The sequence below is a fragment of the Lepidochelys kempii genome, chromosome 3 (genome assembly GCF_965140285.1).
Source record: "Lepidochelys kempii isolate rLepKem1 chromosome 3, rLepKem1.hap1, whole genome shotgun sequence".
NCBI classification, from domain to species: Eukaryota; Metazoa; Chordata; order Testudines; family Cheloniidae; genus Lepidochelys; species Lepidochelys kempii.
This window is the reverse complement of record NC_136382.1, coordinates 4,741,880-4,765,095: the sequence shown is the minus strand read 5'-3', so window position 1 is coordinate 4,765,095 and position 23,216 is coordinate 4,741,880. Positions and strand designations below refer to the sequence as shown.

General features: G+C 48.8%; 1 protein-coding gene across 1 annotated transcript in view; it reads left to right on the top strand.

Moving 5' to 3' along the window:
- Positions 1-16,183, top strand: part of NUGGC (nuclear GTPase, germinal center associated) — an 88,458-nt gene extending 72,275 nt beyond the window's left edge. The window contains exons 19-24 of the mRNA XM_078851933.1: positions 1,995-2,168; positions 3,300-3,624; positions 4,180-4,872; positions 5,660-5,776; positions 11,755-11,869; positions 14,832-16,183. Coding sequence (XP_078708059.1) covers positions 1,995-2,168; positions 3,300-3,624; positions 4,180-4,872; positions 5,660-5,776; positions 11,755-11,869; positions 14,832-14,890 — 1,483 coding nt within the window. The 3' untranslated portion in view covers positions 14,891-16,183. The remainder of the gene's footprint in view (positions 1-1,994; positions 2,169-3,299; positions 3,625-4,179; positions 4,873-5,659; positions 5,777-11,754; positions 11,870-14,831) is intronic.
- The last annotated feature ends 7,033 nt before the right edge of the window (positions 16,184-23,216 follow it).

Here is a 23,216-nt window from a genome sequence, read left to right as displayed (position 1 = left end):
ACCATTGACTCCAGTGGAACCACAAGTGGGCTTTAAAGTAAGTGTGAGCATAGTTTGCAGAATCATTGATATTTATTATTTGTGTTACCATAGCGCTAAGGAGCACTGGTCATGGCCAGACCCTACCGTTTTGGGCGCTGTATAAACATAGAACAAAAGGACAGACTCTGCCCCAGAGAGCTTACTATCCAAGTATAAGACAAGAGACAACAGGTGATCAGAGTGTAACTGATCTCTCCACAGTGAACTGCAGGGAACTCGAAGGTGTAGCAAGAAAGAGTAGTGATCGCACCATTTCCCTGAGAGTCAGTGTATGCTCCAGCAACTCGTACCTTCTTTGTATAGAACAACAAGCGGGTCACCTGGCTCAGTGTAACGAGCAACACTTTCCGCAAGCCCGTTAAAGCTATGTGCCCATGGTAACTGTGAGCACATCTGTTTGTAGGTGAATCCAAGTATTTGCAGGACACTGGAAGATGCAAACAAGCATTTTGATGCTGCTCTCTATTTTTACGCATGCAAAGTGATGGGGCTCCCAGTGAGTGTGAAGGCTTGTTGAACCGGCCCTGTGGATAGTACTGAGCATAGCTACTGCCTAGTTATTACAAAAAGCAACTGTGAGATGCGAACCATTCTGGTGACATTGTAAATGCTGTCCCCTGATATAGACAAGGTGGATGAAGTAATATGTTCTGTTGGACCAGCTTCTGTTGGTAGAAAGACAAGCTTTCAAGCTTCACAGAGCTCTTCTTCAGGTCTAGAAAAGGTAACTAGTGTGTCACAAATAAATATGAGGTGATACTGATGGTTAAGCATAAGGGTTTAACATGCGGCACCACTTTGCATACAGTGGGCAGGTAACACCTCTGCAGTCATAGGACAAAGGAGGGTTAGTAGGTTACAGATTGTTGCAATAAGCCACAAATCCAGTGTCTCTGTTGATCCTTGATTTTTGGTGTCTAACAGAGTTATGTATTTAAGGTCCCAGGCTTGTCTTTTGAGAGTGTTGTGCAGGTTGCCTTTGAGGACGAGGCCTGAGAGATCAGCTATAGAGTGATCGCTCTGTGTAAAGTGTTCCCCCACTGGTGGCAGGGTGGTTTTGTCTCTTTTCATTTTTCTGTGTGAGTTCATTGAAGGGTGTGGTGATTATCTGGTTTCACCCACATGGTGGTTGTTGGGGCATTTGATGCAATGGATGAGGTACACCATACGCTGGGATAGGCATATGTAGGACCCCTGGATCTTGAAAAGTGTGTTGTGGAGAGGGGGTGGGTGGATTGACCATCATAGCACTGGAGATATGTCTGCAGGTTTTGCAACTGTTTTGGCAGGATCTGGTGTTGCTTTGAATTGGTCAATGGGGACTTTGCTTCTGATTATGAGACTAGCAAGTTTTGGGGGTTGTTTGGAACCCAGCAGAAGGGGTTTAGGGAAAAAATTCTTTCAAGATGTGGTCCTCATAAAATAAGGGCTGTAACTGTTTGACACCTGTGGGTTGATTGTATTAGTCACTCCATTATCTTGCCGAGGATCAATGTCAGACTGACAGACCTATAATTACCCAGGTCATCCTGTTTAATCTTTTTAAATATTGGCACAACATTAGCTTTCTTCCAGTCTTCTGGAACTTCCCCCGTGTTCCAAGACTTTATTGAAAATCAACAGCAATTGTTCAGTGAGTTCGTCAGCCAGCTCTTTTTGTACTTTTGAATGCAAGTTATCTGGATCTGCTGATTTATAAATGTCTAATTTTAGAAGCTGCTGTTTAATATCGTCCCAAGATACTAGTGGAATGGAAAGAGTGTTATCATTATTGTATGATATGAGTGTGACACTCTTTACCTCAAAGTAGCACCCTGGAACCCCCATATTCATCACTGTCATGTGATTGATATGTTTTGTACAAGGCTGCCTTGTGAGGTATCATTTAAATGTCTTCATCTTTTGAACATAAATATCCTGTTGACTCACATGTGCTATCGTTGTATGCGAAGGTATGAAGTGTTGCTGGATGTGTTACTGAACTATGTTGTGAGGTTGGGAGATGCCCACAGCTGGCCTTTCAGTGACAACAAAGTGTTAGAAGAAAAGGAGCAGGTTGACCCAGAGGCCGATTTGAGTACGGGCTTCTTTATTGCGATACTTGTTCCCCTCGACCCAATCGTCGAGTAAGCACTGAGTTAATCACTTCACACTCTTTTATCTAAGTTGGTTTGTAAATACCCACATTTACTACAACACCCCCAAAACCCTTATTGAGTAATATGAATGCCCATACAATGAATATTAATAGCTATAAGCTGAATATGATTATACATGCACCTGTTTACTGTTTACAGCATTAAGCATATCATACAGACATTTTTCCTTGAAGATACATTTTTTTGCAGTAACTGTAGCCACAAGTTCTTCTTCGAGTGATTGCTCATGTGCATTCCAATATGTGTTTGTGCGTGCTGCATGCATGATCGCCAGAAGGCTTTTCCCCTAGCGGTACCCGTCAGGTCGGCTGTGGAGACCCCTGGAGCGGCGCCTTCATGGCTGTGTATATATGACCCTGCCAACCTGCCGCCTGCTCAGTTCCTTCTTACCGCCTGCGATGGTCTTTGGAACAGCTCAGTCACTTGCATCTGCAAGTGCCTTACCAAGTGGTTCCCTTGTTTTGTGTAAATAGTCGTTAGTCAGTTAGTTATTAATAGTTGTAGATTAGTTTAGCTTACTTTGGGGGGCTCTCCCCCCATTCTTCTCTCCCCAGTGACCATGTCTTGGTCGCAGGGGTTTAAGGCGTGCAAGAGGTGTGCGAGGCCTATGCCCACAAGTGATCCGCACGCCGCCTGTCTCAAGTGCCTCGGGGAGGGCCATCAGAAAGATAAGGGCCCAATTTGCAGGAGCTTCAGACCCAGGACTAAGAGAGAGCAGGACTATCATTTTAAGCTCCTCCTAATGGAGTCAGCCCTTCGGCCTCAGCCAGAACCGGCACTGGCATCCTCAGTGTGCAGCGCACCTGCCTCAGTGTGGGATGTCCCGGCACCGAGGAAGGACTCTGCCAGGGAGCACCGGCACTGCTCCCCAGCCCTCAAGGCCAGTGCCTCCAGGTGGCACCGTTCCCAATCCCCGGTGCCACGTAAGAAAAAGAGGCCAGACAGGGGATGTTCCTTCATCAAGAAGCCATGGGGGGATTCTAGTGGGGTGCGTCCTCTGGCGGGACACCCTCGGTCTGGTCCTCAAGAAGTGGCACCATTGATTCCGGCCCTAGTGGCGGAGCTGTTGAGTCCGGCGAGAATGGACTCCCCCACCAGGGACGACTTGGAGGATGAGCTTGATCTCCCCTCCACTCTAGACACCTATGAGGCGGCCCGAGAGCTCATCGCCAGGACTGCGCAGTACCCGGCGCCGCAGGTGCGGGGCCCGGCTTTGCCAACGCAGGCAGGGCCGGTAGCATCAGCAACGGCACCGACTGCGGCATCGAGCCTGGCACCACGGGCAGCTCCAACATCCATCGCGGCACCGCTGGTGACACCGCCGTTAATTCGTCGTCGGGGGAAGCCCACCATGCTGCGGTGCCAATCGCGGTCCCCTGATACCGCTCGCCGGCACCGTCTGGCTCTGCGCCCCTGTGGTCAGGTACAGACTACTCGTCAGGGTCAGAAGCCGAGTCTTCTGTCTCCCGACACAGCCGCCACCGCTCCTGGTCCAGGCACCAATCCCGGCACCGTAGGCCAGCAGAGCAACCGGCACCTGGCTGCCCCGGTGGCAGGGCCCAGTACAATGGCCCTTTTGGACCCCTTGGGCCTACCACCAGGCTCAGGGTCAGGGATCCAGGCCGGTATCGGTAGCATCGGCACCCCGTGCCCCCCCATCAGCGACGTCACTGGCACGCTACACCCCTAGGGCCCCTGAGGACTCCGTACGAGACAGGGCTGCTGAGCAGCCACAGGCAAGCGCAGCCCCTCCTGCACCCATGTCGGTGACACGTGAGCCACATGTGGTCGCGGGGAGCTCCGAGGTACCTGACCCAACCTCCAGAGAACCGGAAGGGCAGGAAGATCCTGTCCCAGGAACCTCTTCCTCCTCTTTGCCGGATGAGGCGGTGGCAGACACCTCCACCACTCTCCCACCAAAGGACACCAAAGGCCACCAGGACCTGCTTAGGAGGGTGGCCATAACCTTAACCTCCAGACAGAGGAGGTTACGGAGGACTCAGATCCGATGGTGGACATCCTCACTCCTGAAGGTCCTTCTAGAGTGGCCCTGCTCCTCATAAGGACAATTCAGAACACCACAAAGGTGCTCTGGCAGACCTCAGCCTCTATACCACCAATGGCTAAAGGGGTTGAGAGACCGTATTTTGTGCCACAAAAGGGCTATAAGCACCTTTTTACCCACCCCTGGCTGGGGACTCTGGTGGTTGATGTGGCAAACCACAAAGAGCGCCAGGGACAGCCAGGCCCCGCACCTAAGTCACAGGATGCCAAGAAGCTGGATCTCTTCATCCGTAAAGTCTATTTGACTGGGAGGCTCCAGCTTCAAGTAGCGAACCAGCAGGCAGTGCTGAATTACTTCGCCTTTAATTCCTGGAGCTTGTTAGCTAAGTTCCAGGAGTTAATCCTGGCCAGCTCTTGCAAGGAGTTTGGCGCACTCCTTGAGGAGGGTGGAGTAGTCTCTAGGACCTCCCTCCAGGCAGCCCTGGATGCGGCGGACTCTGCAGCTCATACCATGGCCACCGCCATCGCTATGAGGCACATCGCCTGGCTCCAGGTTTTAGGGATTCCATCTGAGGTCCAGAACACAATACAGGACCTCCCCTTTGACTGTGAGGGCCTGTTTGTCCAAAATACGGACACGTGCCTGCATAGCCTGAAGAACTCGCGGGCGACTCGGAAGTCTCTGGGGCTACACACCCCTGCGCCTCAGAGAAAACCCTTTAGGCCTCAGCCCCTGTCCTGCTTCTACCCTGGGCCCCCTAGGCGAGATCCACAAAGGAGAAGGGGCAGGAATAATAGGAGGCGCCCTCCACAATCCTCCTCAGGCCAAGGCTAGGGTTCGACCAAACAGCTCCCTGGGCCCAAGCCAAACTTTGAATATGCGCCCAAGGACAGTGAACCAGATGCTATCTTGGATCCTTCCCCCACCCCACCCCCCTTTGTGAACTGACTCTCTCGCTTCTACAATGCTTGGTCTCAGATCACGTCAGACCGCTGGGTCCTCAGCACAGTAGGGGTGGGATATTCTATCCAATTCTGTTCCCTCTTGCCCTTCCACCCCCTTCCCCATCCCTCTTCAGGGACCCCTCTCACGAGCAACTCCTTTTGCAGGATGTGCATTCCCTCCTAGCTCTAGGGGCAATAGAGGAGGTTCCTCAGGAGTTATGGGGCAATAGGTTCTAGTCCCTCTATTTCCTCATCCCCAGGGCCAAGGGCGGGCTTTGGCCTATCCTGAATCTACAAGACCTCAACACATTCATAAAGAAAGTGAAGTTTCACATGGTCTCTCTGGCCACCATCATTCCCTCCCTGGATCCAGGAGACTGGTACGCCGCCCTCGACTTGAAGGACACACATTTCCATATTTCCATTTTCCCAGCCCACAGGTGCTTCCTCAGATTCGTAGTCAGTGGCCAGCACTACCAGTTCAGGGTGCTCCCTTTTGGCCTTTCAAGGCCCCCCGGGTGTTCACCATGTGTATGGCGGTCATGGCAGCCTTCCTCCGCGAGCACCAGGTGCAGGTATTCCCATATCTGGATGACTGGCTCATCAAGGCCGATTCCCAGGAATGGGTGACAGAACATGTGTCCCTTACCAGTGGAATATTTTGCAGGCTGGGACTTATGTTGAATGAGCCCAAGTCCACACTGACCCCCACACAAAGAATAGAGTTCATAGGAGCTCTCTTGAACTCCACGCAAGTGAGGACATTTTTTCCAGAACTGCGTTTCAAAGCACTCACGGACATTATCGAGACCCTGCACCGCTTTCCCACAACTACGGCCAGAAATTGCATGAGGCTATTGGGGCACATGGCAGCCTGTACATACGTAGTATAGCACACCAGGCTGCGCCTTCAGCCCCTCCAGGCATGGTTAGCACAAGTGCCCAGACTGTGCAGGGGCCCACCGGACACAATAGTGACCCTCCCGCCTCGGATTCTCAACTCTCTCCACTGGTGGCTACAACCACAGCTGGTTTGTGCAGGAGTACCCTTTGCCAAACCCCAACCTACGCTCTCCCTGGCCTCGGCACTCAGTTGGGGAGCACATCTGGGCAATATCAGAACCCAGGGCCTCTAGTCCCATACAGAGCTATCGCTGCACATCAACGGAAGGGAGCTGAGGGCGGTTCGCCTGGCATGCCAAGCATTCCAGTCTTGCCTCCAGGGCACATTCGTATCAGTGCTCGTGGACAATACTGCGCAATGTTTTATATAAACAAACAGGGTAGTGCTCGCTCCTCTCCCCTGTGTCGGGAAGCCCTCACGCGGTGGGACTTTTGCATCGCCCACTCTATACACCTATATGAGAGCCCCACCTCTGGAAAATCGAGTGAGTGATGTCTGGTCTGAGGGACCATTTGTTTCTCCCTAAGGCTGTATCCCAGTTTCATGTGAACCAAGATCTATATTTTACTGGTGTTCTTTCCTAAACCCCATGCCACTATCAGGGAGCGTATATTCCATTCCCTGGACGTTAGACATGCCTTGGCATTTTACATTGAATGCACAAAGCCATTTCATAAATCACCACAGCTCTTTATTGACATCGCAGAAAGAATGAGGGGGCTTCCGATCTCATCACAGCGCATTTTGTCACGAATCACATCCTGTATCAGGACTTGCTATGACCTGGCTAAAGTTCCAGCCCCTCTGCTTACGACTCACTCTACCAGAGCACAGACGGCATCCACGGCATTCCTGGTGCAGGTCCCCTATCCAGGATATCTGCAAGGCAGCAACATGGTCTTCCGTCCACACCTTCACTTCACAGTACACCATTACCCAGCAGGCGAGGGATGATGCTGCCTTTGGTAGGGCAGTCCTGCACTCAGCGATCAGGTGAACTCCGACCCCTCCCCCTGGGCAACTGCTTGGAAGTCACCTATTGGAATACACATGAGCAATCACTCGAAGAAGAAAAAATGGTTACTTACCTTTCATAACTGTTGTTCTTTGAGATGTGTTGCTCATGTCCATTCCAAATCCCGCCCGCCTCCCCACTGTTGGAGTATTCTGGCAAGAAAGAACTGAGTGAGCGGCAGGTCAGCAGGGTCCTATATACACTGCCATGAAGGCGCCACTCCAGGGGTCTCCACAGCCAACCCGACAGGTACCGCTAGGGGAAAAGCCTTCTGGTGATCATGCATGCGGCACGCGTACACACCTATTGGAATGGACATGAGCAACACATCTTGAAGAACAACAGTTACGAGAGGTAAGTAACTGTGTTTTCCCCTAATCAGCAGTTCGCAGGGAAGGGAGGAAGGGGCCATGACCCCGAGCTCATTTATGTAGCTGGGACAGGAAGGGAGGGGGAGATAACACTGCTTTACCCAAAGAGTATCCCTTAGATCCCCACATTCCTTATCCAGATGCAACACTTATGAATCCTTAACAAGCAAAAGGGAAGGGAGAGGGGTAGCATTTTATTTATCAAGTGCAGAAACGGCCCATGCTTCTACTCCCTAATACCATGCCAGCATACCAGCAGTTTTCCAGGGCTTTACTTAACCTTTACATATTCCAACACAAAGGACCAGCCAGACATGTGCTGATGGCCCATTAAAGGGAATCCACTCTCCGCGAGACTTCTCAGAGAGAACACGTGTGCAATGGGGAACTGCCTGACCAATGGGGGCTGCCTGACTCCATGTCACAGCAAGGATCTTTCTAGCAGTGGAAGAAAGTATAAAAGAGGGGCAAACAGAGGCTAAGGACACCATCCCTGTCCATCCTGGCTAATAGCCATAGATGGACCTATCCTCCATTAACTTATCTAGTTCTTTTTTGAACCCTGTTATAGTCTTGGTCTTCATAACATCTGCTGGCAAGGAGTTCCACAGGTTGACTGTGCGTTGTGTGAAAAAATACTTCCTTTTGTTTGTTTTTAAACCTGCTGCCTATTAATTTCATTTGGTGACCCCTAGTTCTTGGGATATGAGAAGGAGTAAATATCACTTCTTTGTTTACTTTCTCCACACCAGTCATGATTTTATAGACCTCTATCATATTCCCCTTAGTCATCTCTTTTCCAAGCTGAAAAGTCCCAGTCTTATTAATCTTTCCTCATATGGCAGTCGTTTCATATCCTAATCAGTTTAATCTGCCATTTTGTTGCCCAGTCACCCAGTTTTGTGAGACCCTTTTATAGCTCTTTGCATCTGCTTGGGACTTAACTATCTTGAGTAGTTTTGTATCATCTGCAAATTTTGCCACCTCACTGTTTACCCCTTTTTCTAGATCATTTATGAATATGTTGAATAAGACTGGTCCCAGTACAGACCCCTGGGGAAACCACTACTTACCTCTCTCCATTCTGAAAACTGACCATTTAGTCCTACCCTTTGTTTCCTATTTTTTAACCAGTTAACAACTCATGAGAGGGCCTTCGCTTTTATCCCATGACAGCTTACTTTGCTTAAGAGCCTTTGGTGAGAAACCTTGTCAAAGGCTTTCTGGAAGTACACTATGTCCACTGGGTCCCCCTTGTCCACATGTTTGTTGACCCCCTCAAAGGATTCTAGTAGATTGGTGAGGCATGATTTCCCTTTACAAAAACCAGGTTGACTTTTCCCCAACAAATTATGGGGAAAATATATCTGACAATTTTGTTCTTTACTATAGTTTCAACCAGTTTGTCCAGTACTGAAGTCAGACTTACTGGCCTGTAATTGCCGGGATCACCTCTGAAGCCCTTTTTAAAAATTGGAGTCATATTACCTAGGGAGGTGGTAGAATCTCCTTCCTTAGAAGTTTTTACGGTCAGGCTTGACAAATCCCTGGCTGGGATGATTTAATTGGGGATTGGTCCTGCTTTGAGCAGGGGGTTGGACTAGATGACCTCCTGAGGTCCCTTCCAACCCTGATATTCTATGATTCTGTGATTCTATGATTAGCTATCCTCCAGTCATTTGGTACAGAAGCTGATTTAAATGATAGGTTACATACCACAGTTAGTAGTTCTGCAATTTCACATTTGAGTTCCTTCAGAACTCTTGGGTGAATACCATCTGGTCCTGGTGACTTATTTATGTTTGGTTTATCAATTTGTTCCAAAACCTCCCCTAATTGACACCTCAATCTGGGACAGTTCCTCAGATTTGTCACCTAAAAAGAATGGGTCAGGTTTGGGAATCTCCCTCACATCCTCAGCCGTGAAGACCAATGAAAAGAATTAATTTAGTTTCTTCACAATGCCCTTATCGTCCTTGAGTGCTCCTTTAGCATCTCCATCATCCAGTGGCCCCACCGGTTGTTTAGCAGGCTTCCTGCTTATGATGTACTTAAAAGCATTTTGCTATTACTTTTTGAGTCTTTGGCTAGTTGCCTAATATTTATTGAACACTATTGTCTTTTCTGAATTATTATTGATAATTTTATCTTTTCCATCTATTAATAGTCCAATACCATACATCCATTCAATAATGGACAATATTGAAGAATGCCATTATTAGGCTTCTTTGTTCCTAATATATTGTAAAAACTTCTTATTTTCCTTAACTCTGCTGACCGTAGAATTCTCTTTATTCTTTTGCTTCCCTTATCATTTTTCTACAATTCCTAGTTCTGTTTTATATTCATTTTTATAAACTTCCCCTATATATATATATATATATATATATATATATATATATATATATAGTGACAAAGCTCTGTCCTTGCCTCCGTGGGTCCCGTGTTTCCTGGTGGATTTTGCTAGCCTCAGAGGCTCACTGTGACCCTCCACATAACCCTTCTTTCTCTAGAGACAAGGGTCACAGTCTACTGAGCCCTTTTCATCATAAGCCAGTTAGGGAGGTGAAGAGAAGTTATCCTTCCTTGCACAGTCTCTGTTGTCTCCCAGACTCAATGATTAATCAGGGGGCAAAGGTGGGCAGGGGGAGCCCAGGCCCACCCTCTACTCTGGGTTCCAGCCCAGGGACCCTATTAGTATCATCTATGGTAGCTGACCTTTTAGAAACATGACATGTACAATTCCCTGGGCTACTTCCCCCACACAGCAGCCCTCGCTTCCTCAAGCTCCACTACACCCTTACCTCAGGGCCTCCTTCCTTGTGCTTGATATGGTAGTACTATGTACTACTCAGTCTCTCCAACAGTGCAACTTCCTCCTGCAGCTCCTGACATACACACCCACCTGACTAACTGGGAGGCTTTTAACTAGTTTCAGGAAGCCCCTGATTGGCTTCAGTTGTCCCAATCAACCTAGCATTCTCCCTGCCTGCTGGAAAGTTCTTAATTGGCCCCAGGTGTCTTAATTGACCTGGAGCAGCTTCCATTTCACTTATCCTGGTACCAGGGATTTGTTTAGCCTGGAGCTAATATATCTATCTCCCACTACTTTTCTATAGCCATCTGGCCTTGCCCAGTCACAATATATAAATTAGATATTGTGACAGGGTCGGGCCAGATAGCTACAGGAGAGTAATAGAAGGCAGATATATTAGCCCCAGATTAAGTAGGTCCCTTTTCCCTGGGTATGGTAACAGGGACGGTTCCAGAACAATCAAGAACCTTCTGGAGACAATTAAGACAGACAGGCTGATTAGAACACCTGCAGCCAATCAAGAAGCTGCTAGAATCAATTAAGGTAGGCTAATCAGGGCACCTGGGTTTTAAAAAGGTGCTCACTTCAGTTTGTGGTGCGCATGTGAGGAGCTGGGAGCAAGAGGCGCTAGGAGCTGAGAGTGAGAACACGGACTTTTGGAGGACTGAGGAGTACAAGCATTATCAGGTACCAGGAGGAAGGTCCTGTGGTGAGGATAAAGAAGGGGTTGGGAGGAGGCCATGGGGAAGTAGCCCAGGGAGTTGTAGCTGTCGCACAGCTGTTCCAGGAGGCACTCTAGACAGCTGCATTCCACAGGGCCCTGGGCTGGAACCTGGAGTAGAGGGCGGGCCCGGGTTCCCCCCAAACCTCCCAACTCCTGGTCAGACACAGGAGGAGTTGACCTGGACTGTGGGTTCATGAAAACCGCCAAACTGAGGGCCGTTGTGAAGCTCCAAGGCAAGCAAATCTGCCAATAAGCGCAAGACCCACCAAGATAGAGGAGGAACTTTGTCACAATATGCATAGACATATTGAGTTTCATGCAGTTCACTGTGTTTGGCTTCCTCAGATGAAACCTTAATAGATGGTTCTATTCTGAAAAGTGACCATAAAAATGGCATTGTGAGCATCATTTGTACTGTCACTCCACAAGAAATGTTCTCTGTTTACAAGCCACTTGCCAGTTCTGTAAATTCCCCTTGGGATCTGAGGGTCAAGCTGGGCTCTTTCCTTCCTGCCTGTCATAACCAGCAATAAAAGTTCTGCAGGGCAAACAAGGTTCATGGTTACACCTGTGCAGCCCCAGAGCCTTCACATGATGCCCTAGGTGGTACCTGCATGACTGGTTGGTGGCATTGCACAGGAGTGGTTGATTGTGATTAGAACTTCACAGACTATTCAGCTGACGCTGCACCAGATGGTGCAGATTTCGGTTCCTTCTCCCCTAGATGAGGTGACGCCCAGGACTGAGTTGCTTTGAGGTCACTTCCATGCTCAAGTGCTGTGCAATGTGTTTGCTGCAGGACTCCATCGTGACAAAGCTGCAGACAGACATTTCCACCATGCTCAAACTCGGCTTGTCTCACTGGGAAAAACTCACCGAGAAGCTGTCAGGTAAAACTCTGCTCTCTCTTCCTGGGCATGGCTGGAGTCAGAACCCTCTCTGCCCCAGTGGTATGAAATGCTACAACAGCCTGCCACACGTTCGCTCATGTGCAGGCTGCCCTACAGGGGGCAGCTGCTGAACCAGGCCCTGACATGACATTTGAGTGCGAACTTGCCTGTATGTATGGGGAGAAGTCCACTACCTTAGTATATGGAGCCGCACTGTGTGGGGAAGCAGGAACGTCCCCCCAGCAAGGGCTGGATGGCTCAGTGGGGCTGAGGGAATGAGCTCTGAAACACCGTTACTCCACCCTCCCTCCTTAAAAAGGGGTCTAATGCAGAAGATCCCTGTGAGGGCAGGAGCTGCATTTTATGCAGATTCAGTGACCCCAGCCAAGGGTGTCAGAGCCTTCCCAAGTCGGGGGGAAGGGTTTGGGGGGCCCTGCCCCTCCCCCTTCCCTTTCCCCCAAAGCCCCGTCCCCCACAACCCCTCATCTTCCCTCAGAGATCCTACCTCCGGCCAAGCTGGAAGATGGAGCAAGGTCTGGGTGCCAAAAGCAGTCCCCTGCCTGTGTCTCCATCCCCTGAGTCCCCCACCCAGGGCAGATGGAGAATCCATGGCTCCACACAGCTGCCCATGGTACAAGTCTTACCATGGCCAGGCTGCAGCTCCGAGCCCTCCCGCCACTGGCTGGAGCCGGGTCAAGGACAGAGCTGTGCGGGCAGCTGTGTGGAGCTGTCGCGGACACTCCACCTCCACCTGCCCTGCGCTGGGCGGGGAACCCAGGGGACGGGAACACAGACCGGGGGCTGTTCTCAGCCCACACCCCAGGCTGGTCAAGGGTCCGCCGTGGGTCCCACAACTGCCCGGGCTCCCCGACTGGGCTCCAAGTTAGCCTGACCATGGGATGGGGCCTTGGAGGGAAGAGGAGGCTGTCAAGGCTGAATTCCCACTCTGGCACTTAGAGTGCAGAAGGTGGAGGCCTGCAAGGATTTTAAAAAATAATACTTTCCACTCCAGGCTTGTATTACACTCCAAAAGTTATAGCTTTTCTCTGAGCTTGGCTTGGTAAACGCTGCCACCATTCAAATACAAAAAAAGCCATTGAACCCAGGAAGGAGCACTTGGGAATTCCTCCCTGTGGGGTACCCTCAAGCCCTTTCACACACACATCCCTCCGGGGAAGACCTGAGAAAGAAAACAAAGGAAATTAGCTGTTGCCACCAGCTAATCAAACAGCATAGACACAAACCTGTTAGGACACCAAAAATCCAATCCTGTTCTTAAAAAAGGTAAATTTTATTAAAAACAAAAAGGAAAAAAATACATCTGGAACTTAGGGGCTTTTGCTAGATTTTAAAAGAGCAATTGCAAAAACTAGGCACCCAAACTAGCTTTCTTGGGGGTTCAGCTTAAAGGTTACAAGCAAACAAAAGCATCAGGGGTTAGCACAGAGCAGATCCACAAGCCAAAATAAGAAATAACCCTGATTGTGTCTAACTAAACATGCCCTATCCAAATAATTTCTTCTAGGTATGGAAGATGAATTTCCATACCTGCTTCAAGCCTTACACAACATTCCTGCATTGGTGCTTCATGTCTCCTTCTCCAGAGTACAACAGACAAAGGGGACTTTTTTCCCATTTTAAAAGGTTTTAGCCTCCCATTGGCTCTTTTGCTCAGGTGCCCACTCCTTTTCCTTTATCTGGGGAACTTTGTTAACCCTTTACAGGTAAAGTAAGCAGAGAACAGCCACCAAGAGGGATTTTATAGCTAACTGGCTGGCTGGCTGTTCATAAAAGGAAGCTCCCCCCCCACCCCTTTTCATTTATTACAGAGGGAAAGGGAGTGGGGTCCACCCTGGTGAAAAGTGCATGGGCCTGGCCTGTCCACTTTCAAGAAGTGAGAGACCTATGGCCTCCCTGACCCCAAAACTTGCCTCATACAACAGTCATGGAGGGGCTGCAGATGGAGCAGGGAGAGTTGTATGGCAACCTTACACCCTGGCCACCCAACCAGAGACCTCCATGCATACAGCCTTGACACTCAGGGTAATTTCCATTGACTTGGGTGGCTGGGATAAACAACTTGCCCAAGGGCTCACAGGGATGCTGATAGAGCTGTGAATCAAACTCACATTTCCTGAGTCCTAAGCCAGTGCCTTAACCACAAGGCCATCTGCTGTTGCTGATTTTATTGATTACTTCTGTGTGGCCTTGTGTAAATTACTGAATTGCTGTTTCCCCATCTGTGAAATGGGAATAATGAGACTTTACCCACCTTTCCAAAGTATTTTTAGCTCTATGGATGAAAAGCCCTAGGTGGGTGCTAAGTATGATTAACTCAAGAGTAAATAGATTAATAAGAGTGGAGGTTGTCTGCAAAGGCGTATGACCCATCTGCAACTGCTATTGGCAATATCCCCAATGGCTGGCAACGGGAAACTAGATGGGGAGGGCTCTGAGTCACGACAGAGAATTCTTTCCCAAGTGTCTGGCTCACGTGTCTTGCCCACATCCTCAGGGACTAACTGATTGCTGTATTTGGGGTCGGGAAGGAATTTTTCCCCAGGTCAGATTGGCAGAGATCCTGGGCCGTTTCACCTTCCTCTGTAGCACAGGTCTCTTGCTGGTTTGAACGAGAGTAAAATGGTGGATTCTCTGTAACTTGAAGTCTTTAACCCATGATCTGAGGACGTCAGTAACTCAGCCAGAGGTGAGGGGTCTATCACAGGAGTGCAGGAGGTCAGACTAGGTGATCATGATGGTCCCTTCTGGCCTTAAAGTCTGAGTCTATGAGGTATTAAGGCCCCGATCCAGCAAAACGCTTAAATACATTAAATGTATTGTTTTCCTTCGTTTGTGTGGGGGATTAGAACGTTTTCCTCACTACATAATAAAGGGAAATGGACAATTCTTGTTCAAAACAAAGAAAATGAACCATGTTTTAATCTGCTGTTCTTTTTTGCAGACTTACAGGATGAATACCAAGAAATTGAATGGACTCACAAAATGCTGCAAAGAATGTGACGTTCTTAAAAAGAGACATCAGAAATTCTCTATCATAAAATCTGTGTTTTAATGAGCTTGTTAGAGACTTTTTTCTGTAATTGTGTGTGGTGTTAATTGAGCTATTTCAGTGAATTATTTTCTCTTGTTTAATAGTTTGTAAATCTGAAATTTAAAACATATTTTATGTAATTAATTAGAGCATGAAATATAGGTTAAATGTCCCATCATGGAATGCTGAGAGAGTAAAGATACACTCTCATTTCATGAATTTACAATGCATTGTAATAGTAGCTTGTAGGGGATTACCATGTTTTTATACTCATCTTAGTCAAAATACTTTATTCATAGATTTTAATTCCAAAATACAGCATGTGCAAAAAGCGCAGCTTGCTAATGGTGGAATCAATTGTGTACACGTCAAATGCAAACTTGGATATGTTATAGCAACAGAACTACAACTGCTCAGGAAATTATTATTTTCTGCAATTTTTTAAAATGTTCAGGTTTAGGGGGGAAAAAATCTGCAAATTGTGTTATTTGCTAAAAAAAAAGTCAGTTTTTTTCCTGTGTTTTCATGAAAACCAAAAATGTTCCATGAAATGGACTTTATTTGCTAAAATTTTTGTTTCATCAAGAACATGTTTTGATGGAAAAGTTTCTACCCGCTCTTGTGATGTCCTGTCCCTTGAAATGTGCAGGGAGTTCTGTGCCAAAGCCTCACTTTCAGGTTACTTTCAGTTTCGCAGCCAGAGCAATAAAAGCTAGCACAGCAGACCTCAGCTCCCTCTGTCTGAGTCTGTCTGTCTATCTGACTGGCTCCAGGAATATAACATTTGACGACATGCAATTTATATCCCACGATAGGATTGCCAACTTTGTAGTATTTAAAAACTGGGCACTCCAGCAGGAATGCAGGAACCTCCCCTGTCCTGCCTCTTCCCCCTGAGGTCCCGCCCCTACCCCGAGGACCCACGCCTGCCATGCCTCCTTCCCCAAGGCTCCACTACCGTTCGCTCCTATTCCCCCCCTCCCTTCCTCCGTCATTTGCTGCTTTTCCACTCCCCCAAATCAGGAGGGAATCTCATCTGCAAAGCCAGGATTGGGAGCTGCAGCCGCCTGATGCAGGTAGGAGGTGGCCCCGGCTGAGTAGGGGTTGGCATGGGTGATAATCTGGTACCTCCCTGCCTCCCCCACCCACAGTAACCGGACACTGGGTGTCTGATCAGTAGATCTGACTGGACACTGTCAGGTCCTCTTTTCAACCAGACTGGGCACCTGGCCATCCTATCCCACGAGTGTCCAGTGCTCCCACTGCATGACCAAGAAGATGAACAAGTAAGCAAATAATGCTATAAAAAGGGGAGTCACTTCACCTAGAGGTACAGGCTGTCCTGGAAAAGCAGGAACCAGCCAGCTAGAGAAGGAGAAGTAGGGAAATAAAGAGAGAATAGCAGCTAAGGGTTGTGCAATTACTGCCAGAACTGTTCACACAGAGCAGTGCCCTGTAAGCAGGCAGACGGATGGATGGATATCATGCAAGCCGGCACGCCAGCGCACAAGTTAGCCTGCATTGAGGGTCTATAGCCAGCAGAGGGAGCCCAAGTACAAGCAAAGGCGTGTGTAAGCACAGAGCCAGCAGTGGGATCGAGCACGGATAGGGCCTTAACAAAACAATTCCCTGTGGAAAAGGCGTCCAGGAGGCGTGAAGTCCAGCGGGACAGCAATGAAATGGCACCGTTTGTGGGCAGTGTTGGTGAGTTCAACAACACCTGCGAATCGTGGGTGGTTTATCTCCAAGGTTTTGAGCAATTGGTAACCTGCCACACGGTTCCAGACAGACAAAGAGTTTCAGCCTCGTTGTCAGTGATGGGTCGAAAGGCAAACGGACTGCTGCATGACCTCTGGTCTCCAACTGTCCCTGGCATAAGCGCCGACTTTCTAATGTGTCAGAATTTCATAATGTGGGAAAAGGTAAGAGCTCTCGAGACACTGACCAAGACCTAGCACTACACGTATTACCAGAAGCTGGAAACAGAGATAGCATCTGGGTCAGAGGTGGCAGTCCGATCTCCAATCAGAGCTGGAGTCAGTGATGGCATCTCCTTGATTATCTTTGGAATTTGGACATTCCATACCTATCTGCATTGTATGCATTTTACTTGGTGATGGATCGTTGCCCGTTACTTTCAGTTTTTGGACTATATCCCAGAATTCTGTCATTAGCTGCTACTTGTGTGCAATGAAGGGCATTGCTACTGTCAGCTCATTCCTATACTATTCAGTTTCATAAAGGGACTAAGCATGGCAATGCCGATGGGCTGTCGCACCTGCCATGCCCAAGTTCTCATCAATCCAAGGACACTTCAGGTGAACTGTTCTATCTCAATTTGATGGATAAGTTACCCATCACTAGCACAGATATCAACAAAGAAACCATGAAGAATTATGTGCTTTCTCTTGTGAAGGGGATGGTACTACGAGGTACAGTGTTGGATCAAAAGAATCCCTAGTTTACACAATTGTGAATTATCTGTGAATCACAGTTGTGTCTGATGGGGAATGCGAGTGATCATTCTGAAATCACTTCAGTCTAAGGTTTTGGAAGCTGTTCAAGACAGTCATTTTTTTCATTGTGTGAATGAATGCCATAGCTCGGAGTCCAGTCCGGTGGCCAGGGAACAGCCAAGTCATTGAAAGGAAGGCAAAATCCTGTACTAGGTGTCAACAAATTCAGCATGATCTTGGCCCAGCTCGTCTACACACTGGGTTCTAGCCCTAGATTCTGTGGACGCGTATCCATGTGGATTTTGCTGGACCTTTAGAAGATTACATGGTTTTGGTCATAGTTGAAGCCCATTCAAAATGGCCAGAAATTTTTAGAATTACTTCTACTATAGCTACCAAGACCATTAGATGTCTTTGTACCTTGTTTCGCTCGTTTGATGTACTGTTACAGTTGGTGAGTGAGAATGGACCTCAATTCTGTTCGGAATGATTTCAGAGGTTCCTAGCTTCAAATGGAATTCAGCACATATGCTCAGCGCCTGACCATCCTGCTACAAACTGACTCGTCAAACACTTCATACAAACACTTAAGCATGCCTTAAAAGCTAAAAAGTCTATTCTAAATCATTAGCAAAAATTGGACAATTTCTTGGTTGTCCACAGGAACACACAACATGCGACTACCCAGGAGTGACCCTCAACTCTTTTCTTAAAGCTATCTTTGTGTACATGTTGGGACCTGCTACATCCTATACTTCCTCATCTGTAGTGAAATCCGAAGCTATGCAATTTGTTTGACAATATGAGACTTGTCATCGTTCTTTTGAAGTCAGAATCTCAGTGTGGACTCACAACTATGGCTGTGGAGCAAAATGGGAACCTGGAAAACCTGTAAAATGCATGGGAACTCTTTCATTTGTGGTAGAACTTTCTGATGTGGGGTTTGTTTGTTTTGGGGAACAACATATGGACCAGTTGCAGCCTCAACTAGTACCAGAGTCTGGGGATGTTCCAGTAAGACTTTCTCTTCCTCCAATTGAACCTCCTTCCATTACAACCTCTAATTTTGATGACTTGGTGGAAAAAAATGTTGGTACCAGATCCAGTTGATTCCTTACCCCCAACTGTTCCTATTGTTCAGGACACTGTCACACCACCATCACTATGTTATCCCAAGAGAGTGTGAAAATCAGTTGTGCACTTGAACATATAAATTGTTTAGTGAGTGAGTTGCTATTCCAAGGCAGAATAATTCCTTAAAATTTAAGAGCCTGTGGTAATCCCTAACTCTTAGGCCATGTCTACACTACAAAGCTTTTCTGATGCATGTTGCAGGGGCATACAGCCGCCACAGTTAATATATTGCTTGTGTGTGTTCACACTTGGCTCCTTGCCCCACTGGTGGGCATACTCACCAGGAGTGCTTGTGTCAATGCACAGGTCACTGCACCATGGGTAGGTATGCCTCTGAGCAATCCACCACCATTCAGTGTGCCGTCTTTGGGGTCGGTTTGGCAGTGCATGGTGGGGCATAAACAAGTCACATATGGGTGACTGGAAGTAAGAGGTCAACTTCCCACAATGCAATGGTCTCTAGCCCATAATATCATCTCTAGCCCATAATTTTTGTGCCTATTTTCAGTTTCCCAAAATCCCACGCTTGCCGTGTTTCTGTCCGCCATCTCTGACTGAAGCATGGAGCCAAGTATGAACCTGCACAAGCAATGCATCAACCGCAGTGGCTGTATGTTGACATAGGAAGAACGGCCGAGAACATGACGATTTCTTGGGGGACAGATTGCTGTGGGACGCAGCACAGACCAAATCACGGTTGTTGGCAGAATTCACAGAGCAGCTGCAGATGGTGGAATGCTGCTTCTGGGCCCAGAAAATGAGCACTGGGATCACATCATGCAGGTTTGGGATGACGAGGAGTGGCTCTCTATTCAAGTCTGATGTAACACTGGCTCGCAGGATCTCAAAGAACCAGTCCTTCCACATCCTCTTTTTTTCCCCCTCCTCGTCTAGGAGAGTTGTTACACTCACCACAGCAGTAGATCCCTCAAGGCTGCAGCCACAGGTAAAATACACTGCGGTACCATTGTCAATATAGTATGTACAGAAAACAAAACTTAGGGTTCATAAATCCCCCTTCCCTTGCTCAGACAAGACATGCTTATTGGCACTTCTGCTTCAGCGTGCTTGATCAGGGTGACTATTACCTGCCAGTGATAAGGGAATCGGGAAGGAATTGCTGGGATGCATTGAACTGAGTATAGGGCACTGGCGGTGGGGATGTTAGCTGAAAACTCTCTCCTGAGGGTAACAAAGGCTGCTGGCGTCCGAGAATCACCCGGGCCCGTATGCTGCTAGCCTGTGTACTGCAATGGTGCCTGCCGAAGTTACCGCCGAATGGCATGGGAAAGTGTCCTACCGCGGAAGAAGAAATAAGGTTGCCATCTCTAGAAACCTTCGGGTGAGGATTGCAGGTACCTCCATAGAAGTTTCATGGAGATCTCTCAGGAGGATTTAAAGGACATCCCTGTGTACATCAACAAACCGGTCTGCATGCCTCCCACCCCAGGCCAACTCTACAGGGGAATGAAAAGCAGATAATTCTACCTCTCTTGGCTGTATTACTACCTCTTCTAGGAGGAGCAAATTAATGAAAATCCGATAGCTGTGCCCTGATAAGTTGGGGGAGCCTTAATTGTAATGGGAAATGTATTTACACATTTACCCAAGGTTCCTTCTCCTGCTTGACTGCAGGGACTGGCTGGACAGCAATGGAATCAAAAACAGGTCCTGGCTTGCAGCACAGCTGGACCGCTCAGTCACCTGTTCCCCATATTCCTCCTCCTCTTCCTTGCTCACCTCCTCATCCTCCTCGCTGGTCGTTCAGAGGCCTGTGACTCGGGATCCTCTGAGGTGTCCACAGTGACTACAGAGTCATGCTGAGGTCTCCGCCAAGTATGGCTTGACCGTCTTTGTGAAAGTGGTAGGTCTGGGGCTCAGCACCTGATCGATTGTTGCCCCCTCTGGCCTCCTGGTGTGCCTGCCGCAGCTCCTTGGTTTTCACGCGGCACGGCTGCTGGTCCCTGGTGTAGCCCTTCTCCTGCATGCTCCCAGCAATCTGCTCATAGATGTCGACATTCCTACGGCTGGTTCAGAGCACAGCCACTTCTCCCCACAAGCCCAGGAGATCCAGTATCTCCAGGCAGGAGCGTGTCTGGAGCGTGTAGCTGGCCCAGGCAGCTGGGCACTTGCACACAACCGTGGAAGCTGCTAGGTGTGTTCACTCAGCTGGAGAATCATAGAAGCATAGACTATCAGGGTTGGAAGGGACCCCAGGAGGTCATCTAGTCCCACTCCCTGCTCAAAGCAGGACCAATCCCCAACTAAATCATCCCAGCCAGGGCTTTGTCAAGCCTGACCTTAAAAACTTCTAAGGAAGGAGATTCCACCACCTCCCTAGGTAACGCATTCCAGTGTTTCACCACCCTCCTAGTGAAACAGTTTTTCCTAATATCCAACCTAAATCTCCCTCACTGCAACTTGAGACCATTACTCCTTGTTCTGTCATCAGCTACCACTGAGAACAGTCCAGATCCATCCTCTTTGGAACCCCCTTTCAGGTCATTGAAAGCAGCTATCAAATCCCCCCTCATTCTTCTCTTCAGGAATCAGGGAAAGGCATTTCAAAAATGGGTTTTAAATGCGCTTCTGGTCTCCATGACCCCTGGGCAGTGGAGTTTGCAACTGTGACCAGAGCGGTCAGTGTCAGGCATTGTGGGACAGTGGCTGGAGGACTGGAAGGTTTGACATAGGTAACGCAGTGTCTACACTCACACTGCGTGGACCTCCCTACATCGACCGTGGCTCAGTGCCGCTCACGGAGGTGGTGTAACTATGTCAGCGTGACAGGGCACTTAACGTTGGTGGGAGACAACTTTAAGTGTAGACATTTGCACAGCTAGGTTGACACAGGGGGGCTTATGGTGACCTCACTTTGTGCTGTAGAGCAGGCCAGAGTTCGGTTATTTAGTGTTTGCTGTTAGCCATGTGTGACGGGGCATACTCCCCACAATGGCCCTTCAGGAGCTGAATTAGACCAAATGGGCCCAGTCAGCCAATTAGGCTGCAAAGGGAGGAGATTTAGGCTGGAGGAAGCTAATTAGAAGGAAGCTCCCCTGTGAGGGAACAGGTGGAGCCTCTATGTAGCTAAGAGGCAGTAAGGTTAGGGTAGCTGCAGGCTGCTTGGTAAAAGGCTCTGGACTGGACCTCAGGGTAGAGAGCCGGCCTGGGTCCCCTACCAACCCCTGCCGAGTGGTGCTGTTCGGGGCAGTGAGCTAGAAGACTGCCTGGGTCACTGCAGGAGTGACAGGATCAGGCAGCGGGTGAGAGAAATGCCTGATGCCTCTTGAAGAGAAGAGACTTTGAAGGTCTCCACCCCAGAAGGGGAGACTAGTTAGTGACCTGGCCAGAGGGCTGAGTCACAAAGAAGCTCCTGGGGCAAGAGAAGGGCTGCAGACTGAGAGACAGAGAGATGGTGTGCAACCACAGGGACAGACCCCAAGAGTCCAAGAGTTTGGGGTGTAGGAAGGTGCTAAGGGCTGGGATTGAGGGGTTTGGAGGGTGGGAGGGGGATCAGGGCTGGGGCAGGGGGTTGGGGATTGTGGGGGAGAGGCTCAGGGGTGCAGGCTCCGTGCGACACTTACCTCAAGTGGCTCCCGGAAGCAGTGGCATGTCCCTTTTCCGGCTCCTACGCAGAGGCGCAGCCAGGCGGCTCTGCACACTGCCCTATCCACGGGCAGCACCCCTGCAGCTCCCATTGGAGCGCCGGAGGGGGCCATTGGAGCGCGTAGGAGCCAGAGAGGGGGCATGCTGCAGCTTCCGGGAGCTGCATGGAGCAGCCCCCAACCTTGCACCGAGGCTGGAGCTCGCAGGCTGGCTTAAAATGGGCTGTAGTTTGCCCACCCCTGCTGTAAACAATAATGTTTTTGTGTTTGGAAAGCTTTTTAAAGTAGAGCGGAGGAATGTGATGTCCTCTCCCTTTAAATGTTCAGGGGGCTCTGTGCTCTCCCCCACTCCTCAGTGCAAAACCTCACTCTCCTGTTAGTGTCTATTGTGCAACCAGAACAATGAAAGCTACCACAGCAGACAGCTGTGTGTCCATCACCTCCCTCTGCATCCATCTGTCTGCAATAGCTCTCAACAGAACATGTTTTAATGACCCTCTGGGACTTCTCTGGGCTGGATCTTGAGGTCTTTGCTCAGGAAAGACTCTCATTGACTTCAGTGGGAGTGTTGACAGAATAAGGACTTCACGCCATGGCCTGGTATTGTCATGGTGTTCCCTCCCCCCGTGCAGTCCTCATACCACGCAATGTGTATGCACAGACCCCCGCTCTTGCCCACAGTCCCACACTGAAGTCAATGGGGGTCTGCAGGGGAGTGGTGGTTTGTGCATGAACCTGCCTGCACAGGACTTCACACTTAAGGTGAATTTCAAATCTGACTCTGGTGTAAATCAGGGCTACCCCCACTGAAGTAAATGGAATCACAAGGTGGCAAGAATGGCCCACAGGGGACCTAACACTGCGGTCGGTGGAGTTGCGCCCTGAGGGAAATCACCATCTCTGGCCCTTTCTCTGCACTTGGGCCCAAGCCAGCTGCTTGCCTTGTTAGAAAACGGTGTAATGAAATGTGTTAGACAGAGACCACGCACACACACACACACAAATGTTAGAAAAATGAATATTCTATCAGGAAATAAAGGAATTTTTACTTTTTGCTTGTGTCTCTGCTGATGCAGCATTCCAGAACTTAACTGAAACAA